The sequence below is a fragment of the Emydura macquarii genome, unplaced genomic scaffold (assembly GCF_026122565.2).
Source record: "Emydura macquarii macquarii isolate MOO-44397 ecotype Brisbane River unplaced genomic scaffold, CSIRO-AGI_Emac_v2 contig_267, whole genome shotgun sequence".
In the NCBI taxonomy this organism is placed as follows: Eukaryota; Metazoa; Chordata; order Testudines; family Chelidae; genus Emydura; species Emydura macquarii.
In genome coordinates, this window is record NW_027130404.1 from 1,080,492 (window position 1) to 1,101,105 (window position 20,614).

General features: G+C 39.4%; 1 protein-coding gene across 1 annotated transcript in view; it reads right to left on the reverse strand.

Moving 5' to 3' along the window:
• TNIP3 (TNFAIP3 interacting protein 3) overlaps positions 1-20,614 on the reverse strand; it is a 63,620-nt gene that overhangs the window by 10,648 nt on the left and 32,358 nt on the right. Inside the window, exons 5-12 of the mRNA XM_067549294.1 lie at positions 20,484-20,549; positions 19,080-19,214; positions 15,329-15,457; positions 11,156-11,275; positions 6,696-6,821; positions 5,354-5,407; positions 4,165-4,323; positions 483-543 (exon numbers count right to left, since the gene is read on the reverse strand). Of these exons, the coding sequence (XP_067405395.1) occupies positions 483-543; positions 4,165-4,323; positions 5,354-5,407; positions 6,696-6,821; positions 11,156-11,275; positions 15,329-15,457; positions 19,080-19,214; positions 20,484-20,549 (850 nt within the window). The remainder of the gene's footprint in view (positions 1-482; positions 544-4,164; positions 4,324-5,353; positions 5,408-6,695; positions 6,822-11,155; positions 11,276-15,328; positions 15,458-19,079; positions 19,215-20,483; positions 20,550-20,614) is intronic.

The window sequence follows — 20,614 nt, forward strand, 5'->3', positions numbered from 1 at the left end:
TTCTAGGCCTCCAGATTCCTGATTTTGTGCATCAGTTGATGTTAACAATGTCTCTGTCACTCAATCCAACAAGACGAGGCATTTCAATTTGCAGCTTTTCTATGGAGTGGAAAATAAATTGTTGCATTTTGTTAACAGGGATTACTGCTACCACCTGTTCCATTTTTCACTCCATGTTAAGCACCATATTTATTTAGTCTCGACTTGGACACCAGAAGCTCTAAAGGCCAACTCCGAGGATATCCTTTCTTTAAATTTGAGGAATTTATACATACATTATAAAAGAGATGTTTTAAGGATTGCAATGAAGTTGAAACCTATCTCACAGATGGAACCCCATTAGAACCTACACCTTCTGTCCTGAGTATCAATGGTAGCCTTTTAAAGTAGAGCCTTATAGTAAGCATGCACCATCTACATATGAAAGTTTACTTTAAAAAAAAAGTGAATTCACAGTATGTTCTGTACAGCTGTTGTCTTACCATTTGACTTGTGCTGCACATCTGGCGGAAACTGGTCCGGAACATACCACTGATAGTCTGGCTACACAGAACAATAAAACATTATTACAGCAATATGGACTTCATAGACACTTCAAACAAAAGAATAGTGGCATGTTAAAAATATAATTATGCTGTGAAGCGCTTTATTAGTCATACAAAAGTAATTTACCAAAGAACAAAACAAAAAAAACCCTTAGATTTGGCTCTAAATTTCTACTGATTGAGCTTTTCAGCTCGTTTTCTTTTTCTAACATATGGTTTGAATGCTGTGCACAGTATAAACACTGGCATAAGCCTTTCTAGATGCCACAAATCAAAACAAACATTATTAACATCAACAAATCAGATTTTCAACAATCTTATGAACACTGCAGATAGGGAGTGGGAAGACAGGGAGAAATGAAATGAACTTAAAGACACTATAAACATTTCCATTTTTAACTAGGACCAGTGCAAGCAGTTAAGATAAAAGAAACATGGCATTTATTGACATAATAGGTGAAGCTGTTCCAATGTGTGACGTTTGTCAGCATTGTTTTTCAACCCCCAGGATCTCAAAGGTGTATTCCTCTGTTTTCCCACAGAGTTAGGTGAATATATCAATCACATTAGATAGCATCATGTGCCATCTTGAATATGCTGTAGGACAGAGAAATAATTTTTTTAAAAACATTTTTCTTCTTTCTACAGGAGGAGATACCGAGATGGGGTCCTGGTCCCTAACTAGGGCTCCTAGGCATTGTGGTAATACACATAAAATAAATAGTGATGATGATGCCCTGGAAATTCCTTCATATTTATCACAGGGGAGAAGGGAAATTTGTTTCTTTATTTTATATTCAAAAACAGTTTTATAAAGATTTTTTTTCTAATTATGTTAGGACTCAACCATCATATACATTTGAGCGCTTTAAAAAAATCTCTTTTTAACCTCATTTGGAGCAGTCAGGCTTTCTATTTAGCTTGAGACAGATAAGGAAGCCTGTGAAATCCCATACATCCCATACATCCCATACAATTAATTCATTAGAAGGGAGATTTCTATGATCCCTGTTTTGCAGATATCATTCAGGCAAAATTCCCATTATCCCCTAAAGAATTCCAATTTATCCCTCCTCACCGTGAAGACACTTCACTGATTTCAACAGGAGTTTTGCCTAAATTAGAATTGCAAGATTTGGCTGTTGTTATGGACGGTGGCTAAGTTCAATAAAACCTAAATTCTTTTGCAGTTATATAACATTATTCATAAAATGACCATAGGCCGAAGGAAAATGAAATCTTACTGCAATTATAAGTGGCACTAACGTACATAAGAATTGCTAACTACGTCTCTGCTGCAAGATAGATCATCATAAGCTTTGATCCAAAGCATTTAAGTACATACTTAGCTTTAAGCACATGAACGGTCCCAATGACTTCAGGAACTTAAGCTTGTGCTTAAATGCTTTGCTCTGTCCAGTTCATAATGAACATGCAGTTCTCTAATTCACTGCTCTTTCTTTTCTCTCTCATATTTAAGTCTTGAAAGAAATCCAAGGACAGACGAGAGATATATTTCAAGTCAGACTAAACATAAATGTTTCCTTTAAACTTTTCAATAGAACAAAAAGAGTGAGATGCAGAAAAGGAGAAAATTCAAAAGCACAAAGTAAATGCACAGTATTACATGTTAAATCAAGACGCTCATTAAATCCGATCACCTTTCTTCTTCACTGACAAATTGCTCAGGGAGTTAAAGAGCTAAGAGCAATACCATACTCACACAAGAAAAGAATTTCAAAGAAAACTCAAAAAACAAAGATGGGCCCTTCAAAGCAACAATCAGAAATGGGCTCCACTTCCTCACCACTCCTTTATAAACCCAGGGATTCCTTATACAATTAGAAACACAGACGATGAAAGATCAAGGGAGAAAGCCAAAATAACCTGGGACTGAGTCCAAACTGTAGTGAGAAACATTTTCCAACATTTCAAACTCTGATAGAAATACACTTATCTTTTTCTTTTACACCAAAATGACCTGGCAGCCCACACCTTTTTCCTCAGATTTCTTAAGTTTGAAAGCATAAGACCACCCCCCCACCTCCCACCCTCATTTTGCAAAGTGAAGCTATAATTGCCTGAATAATCAGCACATTTTAATGTTACATTATATGCATAAATTGCTGATTTTAAAATCAGTAGGCTCTTATTTTAATTTCTTGTTTAGAGGGTAAATGTAATATTTTACAATACAATAAGCTTGCTTGAAAAATTACATATTTTCATAAATCATTTAGGGCCAGATTCCACCATCCTTACTCGTGTTAAGTAGTATCTTATTCTTCAAGTAGGCCCATTTAAACAAGACTACCCTGGAACAAGATACTATTAAATAGGAATCAAGATGTCAGAATTTGGCCATTAGGGCTTTATAAGCAGAGTTGTATATCTTGCTACTAGTTCATTTCTATGCATACAAATGTTTGCATGCTATTTAGAGAGGATATATGATAGTGCAGTGTTGTACAAAGCCATCCCAATTATGGGATGGCTATGTTACTCATGAATGACAAAACCACAAGAGGATGAATCAGGTTGTTCAAATAAATATGGTGGTTCACTACATAGGACAGGAAAATTTGACATAGTATTCAACAAATATTTATTTAAGGCCAACTCTTGCTTTCACGCAAGTCAAGGAAATAATCACATTGATTTCAACAGGACCAGAGTTTGGACCTTTGTCCTCACTATTATTTATTTTGAATGCCTAGAGACATACTATGCCTCTCACAAAACAAATCTGTATTTATGAATATGGGTTAACCATGCTGCAGTGTAGAAATGAGACATGACTTGTGATGGGACTGTGAACTGATCTAAATGATAGCAAGAGTCTAATCAAACATCCTGCATAAAATTAATTTTCATGAGTATTAAATATTTTCTAATAAAATCAAATGTAAAATAACCCATTTTTTCTTAGAACACTATATGTAAAATGCATTTGTAAAGGTTTTAAATATGTATTTGTATTCACAGAAAGAATAAATTGTACAAAGTCTATAAGGCTCAGTTTTAATGATAAAATTCAGATTGTGATCAGGTTGGTGAGATATGTAAATATGTCAGAGATCTGCTCAGGACAGCACTTGAGGGGAAGGAGAGGCAATGGAGCAAAGAAATCTTTTAACCTTTGAGCTGTGCAGACTCTTGGGCTATGTGGGACTGATCTGGCCCTCAGCACCATTCAGAGCACACTCAAGAAATGGAGAGAAATTCCTGCAAGGGAGTTCCCCTCCTGCAGATTTTCCCAAAGAGGCAAGAAAGTGGGCCCAGAGTTACAAATTTAATACGAAAAATTATAGGCGAAAACAGAGACATCAAAGAGAGTGAAAATAATTTTTCAGATGAGACTTGAAAAGAAATGTGGAATCAAGGTTCAGTCTAGATTGCAGGAGAGGTGACAGGGCATGACTTATTAAATGAAGACTGGTCATTTATGTGGAGAGAGACTGAGCAGAGATCAGGCTCAAGTCCATGGACAGCTCTGAAAATACAGAGGTAAAATTTCATCTGGATCCTGAAACGGATTGAGAGAAAACTGAGCTGTACTCATATAAGATTGCTATGTTCTAAGATCTTCAAGACGGTAAATGACAGAAGTTCTACTCACAAGATGCTGTTGCTGATCATGCATGCCTTGCAAAGCCATGTGGACTCGAGGCTCTTGGTAATGGAGAACTAATCCACAGGTTCCATAATTAACACAAGGTGGAAGGAACACTTGAGGTGGGAAGCAGCGCCTCTCAGATGGCACAGGGAGGTCTTTTGTCTGAAGGAAAAATGAAAATTAACCACGCTACTAGCTGCACATGTGGATCAAAGAGAATCTGAATACAAATGAACCACTGAACACGAACAGTGAAGAAGGGCCCAGAGCTCAAATTGGGTGCAAGACTTCTAATTTAACCTATTCTGAATGTTGATGAACACACAAATCTCTCCTAGTCCACCGTCCTCTGCACGTCATGCCAAGGACCCTTGGAATTTTTCTGTTTGATAAAGTATTTGATCCCTACCTTGCACACATTGTTTTCTGGCTGTTCTCTAGAGCCAAATGACGTTTTTATCACATGTAGTAAGTAGCCAGTACTAATCACATGTTGACTTGCATAACATGGAAACTGGTTAATAAACAATGTGGATAGTAATGAACCAAATCTTGACGTCCTCACAGTTTTTGCTGTTTTTACCTAGGGCTTACTAATGAAATCAAAGGGAATTTGCCTCAAATAGGACAGACTGAGCAAAAACATGGGAGTAGAAGCTGGAGTCACAAATTGCCTTATTCAAATAAGCACTTTGCACTGATACACCTAGCACTTGTCATGAATCCTCATAAATATTATCAAATCAAATTTATTGAAGGAATTGGGGCCAAAGTGTATATGGTGGCTTATAGAGTGCACTAGCATTGTGCTGAACCTCTGCAAACAGGGATGAATTACATCCCTAGTGAACTCTGATGTCGTGCAACTTCATTTAGAATACTGCAAAAAGAAAATCCCAGTTGCTCAATGGATAACATATCTGTAGCAAACCTCCATATATGTAGAGAAAAGTTTCTATGGGTAACAATGAGTTTATTATTGTGGAATGCTTTGAGAGCTGATCCTGCAGCTCTTATTCTCATGTACAGTCCCACTGACTCTGGTGGTACAACTCCGGTAAGAGCGGAAGGATCTGGCCCTTCAGGAGGAGAGGTCAGTAGTTTAGAAGTAGGATTTACTCTACCAGCTCACAGAAGCCTTGAAACATTCCATGTAAATGCAAAACACAAGTCACTGAAGAGGTACACACACCTGTTGCTTTAACTGCTTCTCTAGAAGTTCTTTTTCTTGCCGACATGCTTTAATCTGTGGAGAAATAAAATTTTCACTTTGATAAAATCAACCATTTCAACTGCCTGTCCCAAAGCTGCTTCCAAGACAACTGTCAGTTACAGAAGATACCAAGTACTACACCTACACTGGAGCCCTACAGCAGTGGCGCTGGAACAACTCCCAGGTATGTGTATGTGATGAAGAAATCCTCACCGGCTTATGGGCCCTCTAACAAGAAATTACTTTGTGTGTGCATGACCCACAGTGCCTATCCTATCCCTGATAACGTCACTGGAGAGGCGTGGGTGGTTCTTCCCCCCATATTGGTGTTTTAGAGTGATTCCTCAACACTGAAGTGAAGGGCTGTCACACACTTGGCCATTTGAAGTAAACTCTATGCAGTCATCTCTCTTCCCTGGCTGGGCTCTACCACCACAAAAATATCAATGAGAGAAATGGGAGGTGCTAAATGCACTCAACTTCTATTGAAGCTAATGGGAGCCATGGGCACTCAGCACCTCTCCAGGAGGCATTTAAGTACCTTATTGAGTATCAATCCCTTGCTTCTCATGCTACAGTAAAAACCAATGTCTACAAGTACTGGTGTGTGGGTTAATTAAAAATCAGCTAATACTTCTGTGGTTAAATCAGGAAGTCCAGAGAGATGATATTACAGCAGAGTACATTCCATAATGACTTGCCAACTTATTGTAAAACATTGCTCAACTTTTGTCAGAGAGAAGTCTTGCGGTTTCATTATTTTTTTAGAGGAGATTGTGAAAGCTCAATTTTTTGTACTTGCCATGGTTTCATTTCAGCTTCTTCTCAGGACATTGACCTCACATTGGAGATAAAAAGGATTTCCCAACAAACAGAATGACTCAGCACACACTGCTCAATTATTCTGGACTAGGACAAATTCTGCTCTCACTTACTCTGGAGTAACACCACTGACTTAGACAGTTAGGGCATTGTAACAGAGCAGAACTTGGCACCACACATTTTTTTTCAAAGTTTAGGGTGAGGCTGTATTTCTTATATCAAATGTCATACCAACAAAACAAAAAGAGAAAGACAAAAGAACTGTTGTATTTAAGAGATAATGAACAGTCTTTGTAATAGACTTAATTTGGAAGACGTCTCTAATCATTTCTCATCTCCTTACAACATTATTTCAGAATTATTTCATCCCACGTGGTGACCTCAAATAAAATCCAATGTCAGTTAAAGGAAGTCAAAAAGTCTTAGGTTATATGGAAAGTGAGAAAATAAAAATAAAATGCACATGTGCTGGCAAAGGTAACTTTCTTTAAACTCATACCTGAGAATTTAGTTTGTTCAGTTGTGACTGTGATCTTTCATTAAGTTTTTGCAGTACTTCTTTCTCTTCATTAAGTCTTTCTCTGTCAGATCTCTCCTTTTTAAAGTCTTCTTCATATATCTGTACCTGCAATTATTAATATTATTTATTAAATGTATTATGGTAGTGCTACAATGATCCAGTATTTCCATTATTCTTAAAAAAAACAAAACAACACATTCCAAACACGTACAGAATTCATCCTAAGAGGGAATTCTTGCTGGAATTCTCCAATCATCATAATTTCCTGTTTCATTTTTATATTCATAACAAAGTGACAATCAACTGATAATTTACAGAGCACTGTGTAGACTTATCCTTTCTATTATACATCCACCTTCAACATTTTTTCCATGCTTTTCTTTGTTTTAGACATACTAGCGTACTCTGTTTATCTGCATGTGATCCCATGCACAAATAATTCACAATCTCAGCATTTGTGGAATATCGCTATATTTGATTGAATTGCTAGGGAACTGCCTTAGACAAGTGATTAAAACTAAGATTCCAAATATTAAGGGCATGGATTCTTCAAGGTGATTCAAATGCTGGTTTAAGAGACAAATATTTTACATTTTTTTCCCATTTTCCAACCAGCTCTAATGATTAGCATCTTCAACTTCCATTGCTTGATCTACTGGTTCTTACCTTGCAGATGGTATTCAGGACCTTGCAAGTGATAGTCCCAGAAATGCTAACATGATGATATATAAAATTGAGATTCATCACTCAAACAGAATGATTGGCCAGAGATAAGCTGTGACCTAAGAAGCATCTCAGTGAACCCTGACTTGATGCACCAGAAATTAAAAATGATTTTGCTATTAACCAACTAGCATTTTTATAAATGCAGCACTTAAGTCACAATTCAATATTACTGCTTTTTCACTGAGTCAGTGAAGAAATGCCATTAACTTAACCAGAGAAAATGAGAGAAGGGATTTTAAAAATGGGGGAAAAGATGGAATTTAGGTTATAAGGATGAAACCATTTTACACAAGCATAACACCGCCCAAGATAAACTTTGGTGGCTTATGTAACAGTGATTAGTAAAAGAAGAAAGAAAAATCTGTGGTTACTTTATCATGAATGCAAAGCATATGCAATGTGAAACTCTACTTACGTGACATTCACCTGATTCCCATAGTAATGTGTAATCATGAATACAACATAGTCATGAATCCAACTAATACTTAACCATGTTCTCTTCTGGAGGAAAAATCATTTAATGTAACACTGAGTATCAAATTATGAGTTTGGCCTGGATTCTCCTTTGCCTTAAACCTTGTGTAGTCACTTATAACTATACACAGCAAGTATACATTTTTACACTCACTTTACACTGGTACAAATGACTACACAAGTGGTCAGACTCTCATTCACGCCAAGGCATTCAGAGGAGTAGAAAATATAACAAACAAAATAACTTGTAAATCACTATCTGCATTACCTACATATAGCTGGTAACATCAACAGTGCTCTCGAGACACTTCTGCCAGTGCATGTTCAGCTATAGGGTCTCCTAATTTGGCAATTGACTGATCTTTGATTACTAGCAGTAAATATGCCCAGTGGCCTGTGATGGGATGTTAGATGGGATAGGTTCTGAATTACTACAGAGAATTCTTTCTGGGTGTCTGGCTGGTGAGTCTTGCCCACATGCTCAGGGTTTAACTGATCACTATATTTGGGGTCTGGAAGGAATTTTCCCCCAGGGCTGATCGGCATAGGTCCTGGAGGGGTTCTGCAGCATGGGACATGGGTCACTTGCTGGTGGATTCTCTGTATCTTGAAGTCTTTAACTCATTATTTGAGGCTTCAATAACTCATTCTTAGGTTAGGGGTCTATTACAGGAGTGGGTGGGTGAGGTTCTGTGGCCTGCGTTGTGCAGGAGGTCAGACTAGATGATCATAAGGGTCCCTTCTGACCTTATAGTCTATGAGTCTCTTCCTGCATAAAACTATTCACAAAAGGCCTTTTCAATTGTCAGATCTACCCCATTGTCCCCTCAAGGAGGCATGACCAGTGCCACCTTGTAGCACTGTGGGGGGCACAGCCAATAGTTCCTGCAGAGAGCCATGTCCTGTATGTTTCAGCCCATCTACAATCCCCCATCACTTCTTCACAGCACCAGCTGCATAGCAATCTGTCCAGCTGTCATGCTAACCCTGACAGTCACATATCCATATGATCTGTTAAAACTCTGGGAGAGTGAGTTATGCTATAGTTCACGGTGACTTATGATACCCTTTGCATTATAAGTTCTGAAGCTCTGAAGAAGAGGTGATACGTCACACAGCCTGTGTACCCTCCATCCCCCATTTCTACTCCTTTCTTTTCCCCACTCTTCTTCTTGTTCAGAACTTAGCCCTTCTGTCGTGGCCATGGATTGGCCAAAGATGGCTAAATAAGGAGATACGCTATCATATAGATGTATGACCCCCAGGTTCCTCCTCCACACAAGCCTTCTGTTCCCCTTCGTGCAGGGTAAGGTCCAGAATGACCATACTGATGTCTACAACTAGAAAAATACATTAATAGAACTGAACAGCTAGATTTCAGCTAGATCCCCCAGGAGGATTTTGAGAAATGGTTTACACTATTTTATTGTCTGGTAGAATGAAATAACTAAATACTGAACAAGGAAGTACAAGATTCTGCTCTCCAGCATGTGGCATACATTACATTAGAGTGTAGATTCTGGCTCAACTGGTCAAATGTGACAGAAACAAGTATTTTATCCCATTTGCATTTCACTAACGTTGATTTACACTGTACAGGGTGACAGACCTAGAATTGAAACTCATCTGAAAAGTACTATATGCTTACACTGTTCCTAGATAGAGAGAAAACAAACCAAAGAAAAGTATATCCATGCCTCAAAATAGTGACTGTAATACAGATAACATCCAGCTGCTCTGACAACAGCATTGAGTTTCTCTGCAGTCAGTATGCAGGCTGTGATTTATGTCTGCTTGTCCTGCATCATTATTCTGTGAGACTGGAATACTGAGATGTGCAACATCCTTATTTTCCAAGAACAGGAGTCTTCTATCATTCAATACACTGCCAGCTCACAAGAAATGAGGATAGGTAGAATGAAAGAGATCAATATTAGACTCATCAGTAACTCCTGAAATATATAATTCATTATGGGTAAAATTCAGTCCTGTATAGATAGCTAGCACAATGCCTACAACCTTCTTAAAACATTGCATAGGGCTTATGTGGGATGTAAGTGATGCTGTGAGAGATTGTAGGTCTCAAACCTGGGCCCATGAGTTCCCAAGCAGTGCCCAGACAGCAACCACCATCTGACAACTCTCCAGAACTAGCAGGGATGGGGGCTAGCAGGACTCTAGACCATTAGAAACTCTGCCCATGAAGCTCTTGATGGGAGCAGATGTCATCTCCACCAATTGGCCCAGACACATAGTTTAAACCAGAAGGAGCACAGAGTTTTCTGAGCAACTGAGTAAACTCCTGATCTGCTGCTAAACTGGACCCTAATTCTTGACTCTGGTTTGATGCGGGCACTGTACCCTGATTCTGGTTTGATCCTTGATACTTCTTTCTGATTCTGACTTCAGTTTGTCCCTTAGCATAGCTTTCTGACTATAAGGTATGTCGACACTGATGGCGGCAAAGTCGCTGCTGTCAGATCAGCCTATCTGGATCAATTGAGCAGTCAATGAAGACCCGCTCAATCAGTCCAGAAGTCAATGCTGGTAAACCACCCCCTCAAGTGGCATAGCGCTGCATCAACAGGAACGCGGTTCCCGTCGGCGCAGTGCAACGAAGACGCTGCTCAGAAGGGAAGCACAGCAGTCAACGGGAGTTACGCAAGCTACGCAGGTCATAAGCATTGTGCTAGCTATCTATATAGGACTGAATTTTACCCATAATGAATTATATATTTCAAGAGTTACTGATGAATCTAGTATTGATCTCTTTCATTCTACCTGTCTACTCTGCGCCAGGTAAATGTAGACCAGGGCAAGGACTCCAGTCATGACCCTCAGTGGGACTCCTGACACCGACTCTAGCTCCACTTTTGGCATGACTCCTGACCCCACTCCGGCCCTGACCTTTGGTGTGATACTGATCCCAGCTCCACCACTGGCTTTTGTTTCAGGCTTCCAGCTCTGACTGCTAGGCTTGACTTCCCACCCCCCTCCTCGTCCCCACAGGCGCATAGACCTTGTGCTGGTCCTCTGTACAGGACTGAATTTGATCCTATGACAATATATACCATTATGATAACAGGATCTTAAAAACATCATTTTATCTGGAATAAAGCCAGACTGCTTCCTCCTTTCAAAATCAGGATAACAAGTTAACCAGAACACATTTCTTAGGAGAAATGGAGGAAAATAGTACTGTGTTAAACTCAGTCAGACTGATTTCCAAACATTCTCACCTGCTGTCTGAGAACTTCCATTTGGGTCCTCATCTCTTCATGGCTGCAGCTTCTGTCAGACTTATCCAAATGAGGCACAAGAAAGGAAGGGTGTTGCTTTTGCAATGCATCCAGAAGGGCCTGCAACAACATATAACTGCAGACTTGGATTCACCACATCAAATGAATTCTTTTTTAATCATTACAATGTTGGCATCTCTGATTGAACAGATTAAAGCAAGCCATGACTTGAAACTGCATTTACAATTGTCACAGAGTTCATGCTGTGTATAAACTGTGTGACTAATGTTTATTTACCCAGATTTTCCAAGTGATCACATTTCAGATTCTAGGTTTGGGACACTATGGTTTGGGGAGGCTTGGTGCTTGGATTTGCATGCATAAGTAGCATCTGCGCTTGCAAATTGAGCCACTGCCAGTCCATCAAATTTACATTCACCGATGCCTTTGCCTGTGAAAATCAGAATTTTAGAAAGCCTAGGGAAACAATGTAGATTCCTAAAGATGGGCACCCAAAACTAAAGACTTCTTAAAAAAAATTTAGCCATTATCTAACAAATAATGGCTACAACTGAATGCACCAAATGACAGAACCAAAGACCTTTAAGCACTTAAAGTACACATTTCTCCTGCGTGACCTCAAACTCCTTTAGTTCTTGGCATGCAGGAAGTTGCACAATCCCTGTGGCCAGCCACTAGAGGGAGTCATGATTACATACACTGGTGTAGTGTGGATTCCTCCTTCTTTGATTTTCAGTCCAACTCTGCTATAGTACTTTGCATTACTTTTCCTTACATTATTTTCGACATTTGGAGTCCAGTTATTCATGGGTTTGGAACCATCTTAAAACTATTGTTACTCCTCCCTCCCCATAACCTACCACCAGCTAACAAATGTCTCATTCCTTTATTATTCTGACAAGGCCATTTGGTGTCGGCCCATCTCAACCTCTGTCGAGGAGACCCTGGAGGTAACTTTATCCATTAATTCCTGGTAATTGTTTCAGATTCTCCCCTGCCTCTTGTTTGGCCTGTGCAGAAGTACTGTCAAATGACCAACTATCAAAAAGCTCCGAAGTAGTTCACAAAGGGACCATTTCCTGATGTAGATGCCACTGAATTTCCTCAGCATGTCCAGTAGAGTCCATCTGAAATGACCTCCTGTTGGCCAGTTTCCATACATGGTCATAAGGGAGGGAAGACCAATTTAGAGAGCGAAGGGGTGGGCAGAGCAGGAGTTGCAAGACTTCCAAAAGCACAGAAGGCCGTAGTAACCCAAAGATTAATATTATGTGCTTGGTCAGTGAAAGTAAAACTATAATTATAACTGCCCCAGGAGGAAACTGAAAGAGGAGAGAGGATTTTTAATCTAATCCAAACTGCTGAGCTACCTTTAGTACTGTCCTAATAGTTGTGCAGTTTGAGAGGAGATATTAGCAGAGCACTGGAGCACATTATGATATATGTGCAGGGTTGTGTGAATGACGTTGGACGTAAAGATGAGATAGTATAAAAATACATGCAACTGGTCAACTTGTAGATTCTCCATATTTTATCATACTTAGTGGGGCAGCCTGCCTCTCTGAGTTACAGTTCTTTTGAACCATTCCCTTTCTGAAATGATATTTCACTGCTGTGTGCAATTAATAAAATGAATGGAGAGCCAAACATCTACCGCATGCCCCATCCCAGCCCCAAAGCATCAGTATGTCCTAATTCTCTGCAAGTGTATCTGTGAGATATATTCCTGTTAGAATAAAATTTAATTTCAAGTTGGGGGTGGGGTGGAGGGAGGCAGGGCAGAGACTTTGTAAAGCTTAACAGGATCACAATACATTTGAAAGCTAAAATGCTCTCCTGGTTTAGTCCCAGTCAAACCTGTTCTATCACATAGGATTTGTCAAGTATAAATGCTGGGGATGAATGTGGATGAAATCTGATTTTATTTCCCCCCCCCCTCCCCCTATATGGTGGTATATAATATATTTGCACACAGTGGCTCAGGCTTTCTGATTCAAAGATGACCGTATCTCATTGTTTCTTGATGAGATATTGTTTTCCCATTTCTCTGATTTTTTCACGTAATTTTTATGACTTCTGTCTCCTTTTATAAATCGGTCACCAAATATATAAAGCTTATTTATCATATCCATTTTAAGTCTGCTGACTTTATATACACATCTTTAAAAATAAAAACTTCTATTAGTTTTTAAGTGGCAACAATTCCAACATATTTTATTTCACAGCTCTGTGCTAGCTCCAGATTAGCTCACCACAAAAACAGGTGGAAGTGGTGGAGATGAATTGGATTGGCATTATGAATTTTCCTAGTATATCAGAATTAGTGACACCTCTGTGCTGTAAGTAATTTTTATGCTGATCCACTAAGAGAATTCACAGATTATTCTGTGGGCCTCAACAGTTCTCACTTTCTACCGTATCTGAGGAGGAGAAGGGTGGGAGAAATCTACTGTTTATATATTAAGCTACAATCTAAAACATGTAGCGACACTGCTTCTCAAGCTATTTGGAAGGATTGTTTTTATGCTGCCTGTAAAATAAGTCTCTGCTTCTCTATTTATCAATTAATTTCTTCATTTCTAATTATGAACAGGTTCCAATTCTCATGAATTTAGAACAAATCTCATGATATTGGGTACTTTTCTTTAAGGCCCAGCTCCTGGTGTCATGTGATGATCTCAGAATCTCAGACTTCCTGATCATTCCCCCCCTCTTCCCCTGAAAGTATTTAGACTTCATTGTGTGGAGAAAAAGCTGGAAAATGTGAACTCTAATGACTTGAAAAACATAAATCAAACAAAAAGAACATTTATTTGTTAAAATCTCAAGATTTTTGGGCAGTCTGACTCAATTTTTGAATGCCTGGGGCTGGCAATACTGTGGATAACAGTCTCTATGTACACTAGTAAAATAGTTATAGAAGAACCCAAATACATGGTAAACCAGAAAGAACAATTCTTTCTCTCACTCAGCAAATTCTAAATGACAGAGCAACAGGTATCACACTGGCAGCACTGCTCTTCCCAAATGAAAATATTTCCCTCCCTTCTCCTCAGTCCGAACCACATTAAAAGATCCTAGCAGAACAGAACAAAATGTTCTGGTAAGTTATTTTATGAATAACCTTCAGGGCTGAAGCCATACTAAGTTCCTGAGCAAGTCCTGTCAATGCATTTTAGAGAGACCACAAATACAGTCAAAATTCTTTTACAAGGCAACATGCATTTTCCCTGCTTTGAATTTAGCCTATGCATCACTCAAGGTTACGTCACAGTAATTTTTAAGAGCAGCATATTTCCTCAGGAAGCTTTTGTGGTTTACCAAGATGTACATTGTTAGAAAACATGCCTTGCTTTCTGTGATCTCTTGATTCAACATTTACTACATTTCCCCCTTTTTAAAACAGCATTTCGCTGGGCACTATCTGGTAGAAAGGATTTGGATTCTGAGCTGTGAGGCGAGGGAAGGAAGGTGGTTGGGTACCCAAGAAAAGACTGGGGTGAAATGTTGGCCCCATTGAATCCAAAGAGAGTTTTGCCATTGACTTCAACGGGAGCCAGGATTTTACCATATAAAGCTGAGGAGGGAATGGGATAAGGTTGCAAGGGGAAGAACAGGATTATGTCTGGGGTGGCATGGGTTAGTGATCAGAGGAGAGAGCTGAGGGCAGAGACTGCTACTGCAGGATAGAATAATTTGAGATATGAACATTGCTGAAGCAAGAGGAGGGATAGGAACACACAATGTGCTTTAGTCGGGTAAGGAATTTTAAGCACAGAAGATTTGGGGAAAGCTTTGGCTTCTCATGCATACTCTGGAAATTTATATCCCCCTTCTTACTGCCAACTCCACTGTCTGTCAACAGCAGCATGTTTTAAGGATGGATTCAGGTAACCCCTCTCCTGTCTCCACTAACCATAGCTCCCTGCACTGAGGCACTCGGATTAGTAGAGATAAGGATTCCACTGCTATGGAAAGACAGCAACACAGCAGATGAACAATATGGGAGGAGAGCACCCTATCCTCAATGTTCAGGGTCTTCCATGTTGGCATTATCTGGCAGCAAAGATCCTTGAAGTAAATACAGGTCCAAGATACAAAAAAAGAAAATTAAAGCAATATTTCCCATCTGATACCTCTCTGTGTTTATACCTTGTTGAGGCGACTTATTTCACATTCATAGTGCTCTTTCTTTTTGGTCATAGAGGCTTTTTGTTCCTTCAGAAGCTTGTTCTCTTCCTTTATTTCATTCAATGCTTCATTTAGGATTTCTTTTTCTTTCTGGAATGTAAAAACATATAGAAACGGTGATAAAGTTCAGATGGAAAACTTTTTCAAGAATGGTTTTCAGACTATCTGCTATCCGGCAGATTTGTTGCACTTTTGTTATCCCAAGGAACTGTGCCAAACTACTGGAAGGAGAAGCCACAAGAAAAAACAATGGGTAGCCGGGACGCTATAAAGTGTGCTGAGACTGTGCTGACTATTCACATGATGAGAAACAAAGACAACATACCAAACCAGATCCTTGTTCCACTCTGGCCCCTTCGTGCACTCTTGTAGCACAAAGGCACCATAAAGCCAGCAAGCCAAACAGATGAGGTTGCATAGAGATTATTACACCAGCTTTACGTTACTCCCATAATATTCCCCAGCACAGAAGGTGTCACCCAGCATAGGCTAGAGTGCAGCAGTGCTCCAGCATTTCCCAGCTAATGAAATGGTTCCTGTAACAGCTGACAATTTAGAGCAGACCTGAGGTTGCTCTAAATTGCAAAGGGGCTGAACCAGCTCCCAGCCTTCTCCAGGATCAGGGAGCCACCAAAGTAGCTTTAAAGTTACCTTTGTCCTCACCCTCGCTGTGCTAAGTGGAGCATGGCCGTACCGGATGATATCTCAACTATTGCCCAATTAAAGAAAGTATTCCTAGTTAGGAGAGCACTTTTACCATGTTATTTTTAAGATGGCATTGTAGGGATTAACAAGACCGGCATGTTAAATTATACAGTCCAATTCTGATTTCACACCACACAGACACCAATAAGACTGGCTTCAATGCCATTACCGAGTGAAGTTACAGCTGAGTGGAGCGGAGAGCGGTATTGAACTCCCAAAGTGACAGGTACTGTTCAAGCTTCTCCACATTGTTCTGCAGGGGTAAAACTTTCCTCACTAGCCATATTTGTCAGACTGAGTTAGATCAGAGTTATTTTGACATTTTTCTAATTTAATGTTAAAAGCTTGGGGCTTCTTGTACAAAAGGAGGAAAAAAATTAAGAGATTTTTCTGAGTGCAGCTATTTTGGGAGATAAACAAACTACAACAATCCTAAACTTAGTGTGTTTAAGCACATGGGACCATTCTTATGTGCAACAGGTGTGCCTCAGTGCAGTCAGCTATTGTATTTTATACTGTATTAAAATGCCCACAAAAAGTTAAATCTTAACATGTATATCCACTCACTGAAAAAGCACTTTGCAGGCTTACATTTACAGATAACATGGCTACATTCCCTCAATATACCCCAAATTAGTTGGAACATGTAATTTTTTCAAAACAATTTGTAATATTAGCAGAGCATCTCCTGATTAATTACAGATACAGGAGCAGTCCCAGAAACTTGGAGCTTGGGTTTTTTAAGCAATAAAAATCCTAAAATCCTTATAAATGTTTTCATCTCCCCTTGCCTTGACAATTACTATTACCTGTTCCTCTGAGGCTTCTCCCACTCCGAAATCCCAATACATACAAAATGCTGGGGCTCCTCTTCTGATACATACAAAGGAACACACCATATCACAATCTTAATTAACCAACTTCTTCTGGTTCCTGAGTCATTTCAGATTCCAGTTTAAAACTGCCATCCTTGTTTTAAAACCTTCCCCAGACTTGCTCTAGAACAACTAATTGAGCCCTACCTCTCTTTTTGCTCCCTTCTTCATACTCTCATGTAAACACAGACCTCCTTTGTGTCCCTTCACTCCTCCCCTCACCACTGTTGATATGAGAACTTTTTCTGCATCTGTTGGTCATCTGGGAAAGCCTTTCATTTGGCCTTATCAAACGATCCATGTTCAGAACCCACTGGAAAAACGTATCTTTTGTCTCTAGATAACACCCTTTTAATGTTATTCTCCTTCTATTATCTATTTAAAACTTTATACATGTTTTATTTTAACTCTGCAGACTGTCTGAGGATACAGTTTGTTTGAAGGATGTTGCCAAGTTGTGTGGTACTGTATTGTACATCCTTTAATGCAGTGGTTCTCCAGCTCTTTCATTCTTTGGATCACTTCATCAGAGAAGGCTCCTCTCATGGACCAGCCTCCCTTGGTTCTCACACTGTTTTGTTCTGCAGCTACCATGTGGTAGTTCAAAACACAGTTTGAGAATCATTTGTGTAACTCATCGCACTGTCAATTATTCTCTCTGAAGATCATGCTCTGTGTTCCTGACTGCTATGGCCCAAGTTAGAATGCAAGACAAATGATTACAGCAAACAATGTATTTGGCTTGTTTTTTCTGAACATAGAATAATAGCCACTTGCAGTTGCAAGTTTCTCAATTTTAGTTGTTATTCAATTGAACTCAAGGAATCTCTTTTTAAAGTTTTTGTTCTATGAATCTGCCTGTGAATATTCATGGAGCCATATCACTTAGTTGTAATTGGTCAGCCACATCACATGGAATTGTTTCTTTAACTTAACTGAGGAGCAATTTCCGAGGTGAATACGGATATTCACTTTCTGTGAATATTCATGCCAGTGAACTGGATTCCTCAAATATTTGTGGAAAGTGAATCCTAAATGGGCAAAAACATGCTTAATGATCATAATGCAAGTGCTTTTTAAAATATGATCTAATATCCATGAACAAAATATTAATATTTTGCACTGTTCATACCTCTAATTACAGTGTTCTATGAGGTATAGGGGAAAAAGAGTTTTTCTTTGTGAGTTTTCATAGACAGAGAGATCATATGTAGGCCCTGATTCAGCAAGGTACTGAAGCATGTGCCTAATTTTAAAATATGTGAGTAGTCCCATTAGGCACATGCTACAGTACTTGCTGAATCAGGGCCTAAGACTACAGACTACCTCTGAAATGTTAAAAGAGGAGATGAAAAACCTTACGTACAAAGATATGAGTTTAGGGGTTTATCTTACAGCAGCCAATGACAAACATTAATACAGGAACACTGGAAGTGACACATTCCTCCAACTGCATCAGTGTCTCATTCCATCAACTTTTGCATGAAAAACACAGAACCCTGATCTGACTTCAAGTCTTAGGACCTGAGCCAGCAAACACTTATTACAGGGCATAGTGTGTTTACTACTGAACTACGCAGAGCAGTCAGTGCTATACCAGATAGTGTTTGCAGGATTGGGCCCAACAGTAGTAAGTTAAAGAGAAGCTCTTTAAATATTTTTATATGTATTTGACAACATGTGTTCCATTAAACACAAAGACATTTACTGCAGTAAATTATCTTCAAGCATTTTGTGTAGGTATCTAGCAATATTTATGCTCCCCTTTAAATTCCTACAATATTTTCTTTTATTTAGCATAAAGAAAATTCATCTACTTGCAGATTAGTTTGGGAGAGGATGGGTGCAGAATGCATGTCAATATGCCCCAGCCCTAGCCCCAGCCCCACTAATGCTTCATTAGTCCTCTGCCAACTTCTGGGGTGACACAGCCACTGTGAGTTACTTGCATCTCTATAGATCAATCTCTGGTCTGCTGCCTCCTCAGGAGCATAACACCAGACAAGGAACACACAATGCTCTATTCTTATCTCACTGGTGTAATTCATCCCACGCTGTATTTCTCACTGGAGCAAACTCCATGCAACATTATAGACACACACCATCAAGTAGGTAGAATGCAATCCTCCTACCGCTTCCTGAAGCGGTCCATCTCTGGCCAGGGCTCGTTGCAGCCTCTCACACTCTTGCTGATGCTGGTGCCTTTCTTTCTCCAGCTCACTGACACTCCTCTGTGATGCACTCAGTTTCGCTTTCACTTCTGCAAGCTGTAAAGGGATCACACATACTCAGAGAGCAGGGTATTGAGCTAGAGGACACTGAGTGCTGCAGGCTCCTCCAGGCTCCTCCAAAACCTTTCTGCTTTCAGCAGGTAGACATAGAAAAGGATCAAGAACTGTTTGTATATAAACAGGATTCCCTCCCTCCCCCCGCCCGTCCTTCCCAAATCATACAGGTCTCTCTCTAATGAAAATTATTAAGCACTCTGGCCCTAGGCCAGATCTTCAGCTGTTGTAAATCCACTTAGTTCCATTGATTTAGCTGCCAATTTACATCAGTTAAGGAGCAAGTCCCTCTGTATAGATTTCTCATCTTAATGCTCTTTTTTCTTCCACACCATGAGCTCCTTCTGCAAAGATGTGACTCATAATTCAACTGAGGGGCAAAATGATCTAGCAGTGATGGAGACAAGCCATCTGTATTCTTTCTGTGTATAAGCAATTCAGAAAAGAACAGCACAGTCTATTAATAGAGCGGTTGGAAAATATCAACATTTTGTCTTCCGTAGAAAACAAAATAATTATGAATTTCTTTTTTCCTATAACACAGTTAGAGCCAAGAAGAGGCAGACACTGACACAAATTATGATTATTTGTTACTTAAAAGAACAAACCCCACTCAGGCAGCCAAGTTTACTAGCCAACTAATTATGGTGTTTTCAGAAGAGATGTCTGTGACATAAACACCTGAAAAGACTACCACATATTTTAACAAAATTCTTAATAAAAGAGAAGTATTTATTTAAAATAAAATAACAAGATCTCCTTATACATTTCATAGGCTAAAATCCACGCAGACACTGGGGCTGGTGGGGAAACCTTTTGCTGTGAGCCTTTTCCCCCACCACATGTACCAAAGGGGATGTCCATGCTGGTCCTTCATAAACCAATGTGGAATGAAGCATGGGGGTGTTTGGAACCGTGGTTATGCAGATCCAGTGCCTTTGGACACCTGCAGACTAATTCTCAGGGAAGTGTGGCTTAAAGTGGGCACAGTTTTCATGATCTTGTGGAGGGTATTAGGACCATTGTTTTGATGACCTCAGTGATCGACCACTTTGAATATTATCTCCAGTAACTGATTGCTAGAAAACACATGCACATTCATTGCTATTTTATGTTCAAACTCTGATTTTGAGTTTGGGGTGGAGGTATAATGCTAATGTTTTTATGTTATTTTTCAAATTAATCTTGTAGTCTAGTAGGTATTTAAGGATGGGGCTGCTTTTAGAGCCCACTAGAAACAGTCACACCTACCTTTTTTTCATAGCGCTGTTTCATACTTCTAAATTGTTGATCCCATTGCTTGTTCACCTCCAGCAGCTGCAATCAGTAATTCTCAGTGAGCAACACTTCCATCAAGTACATTATTAGATAGCTTAAACTGA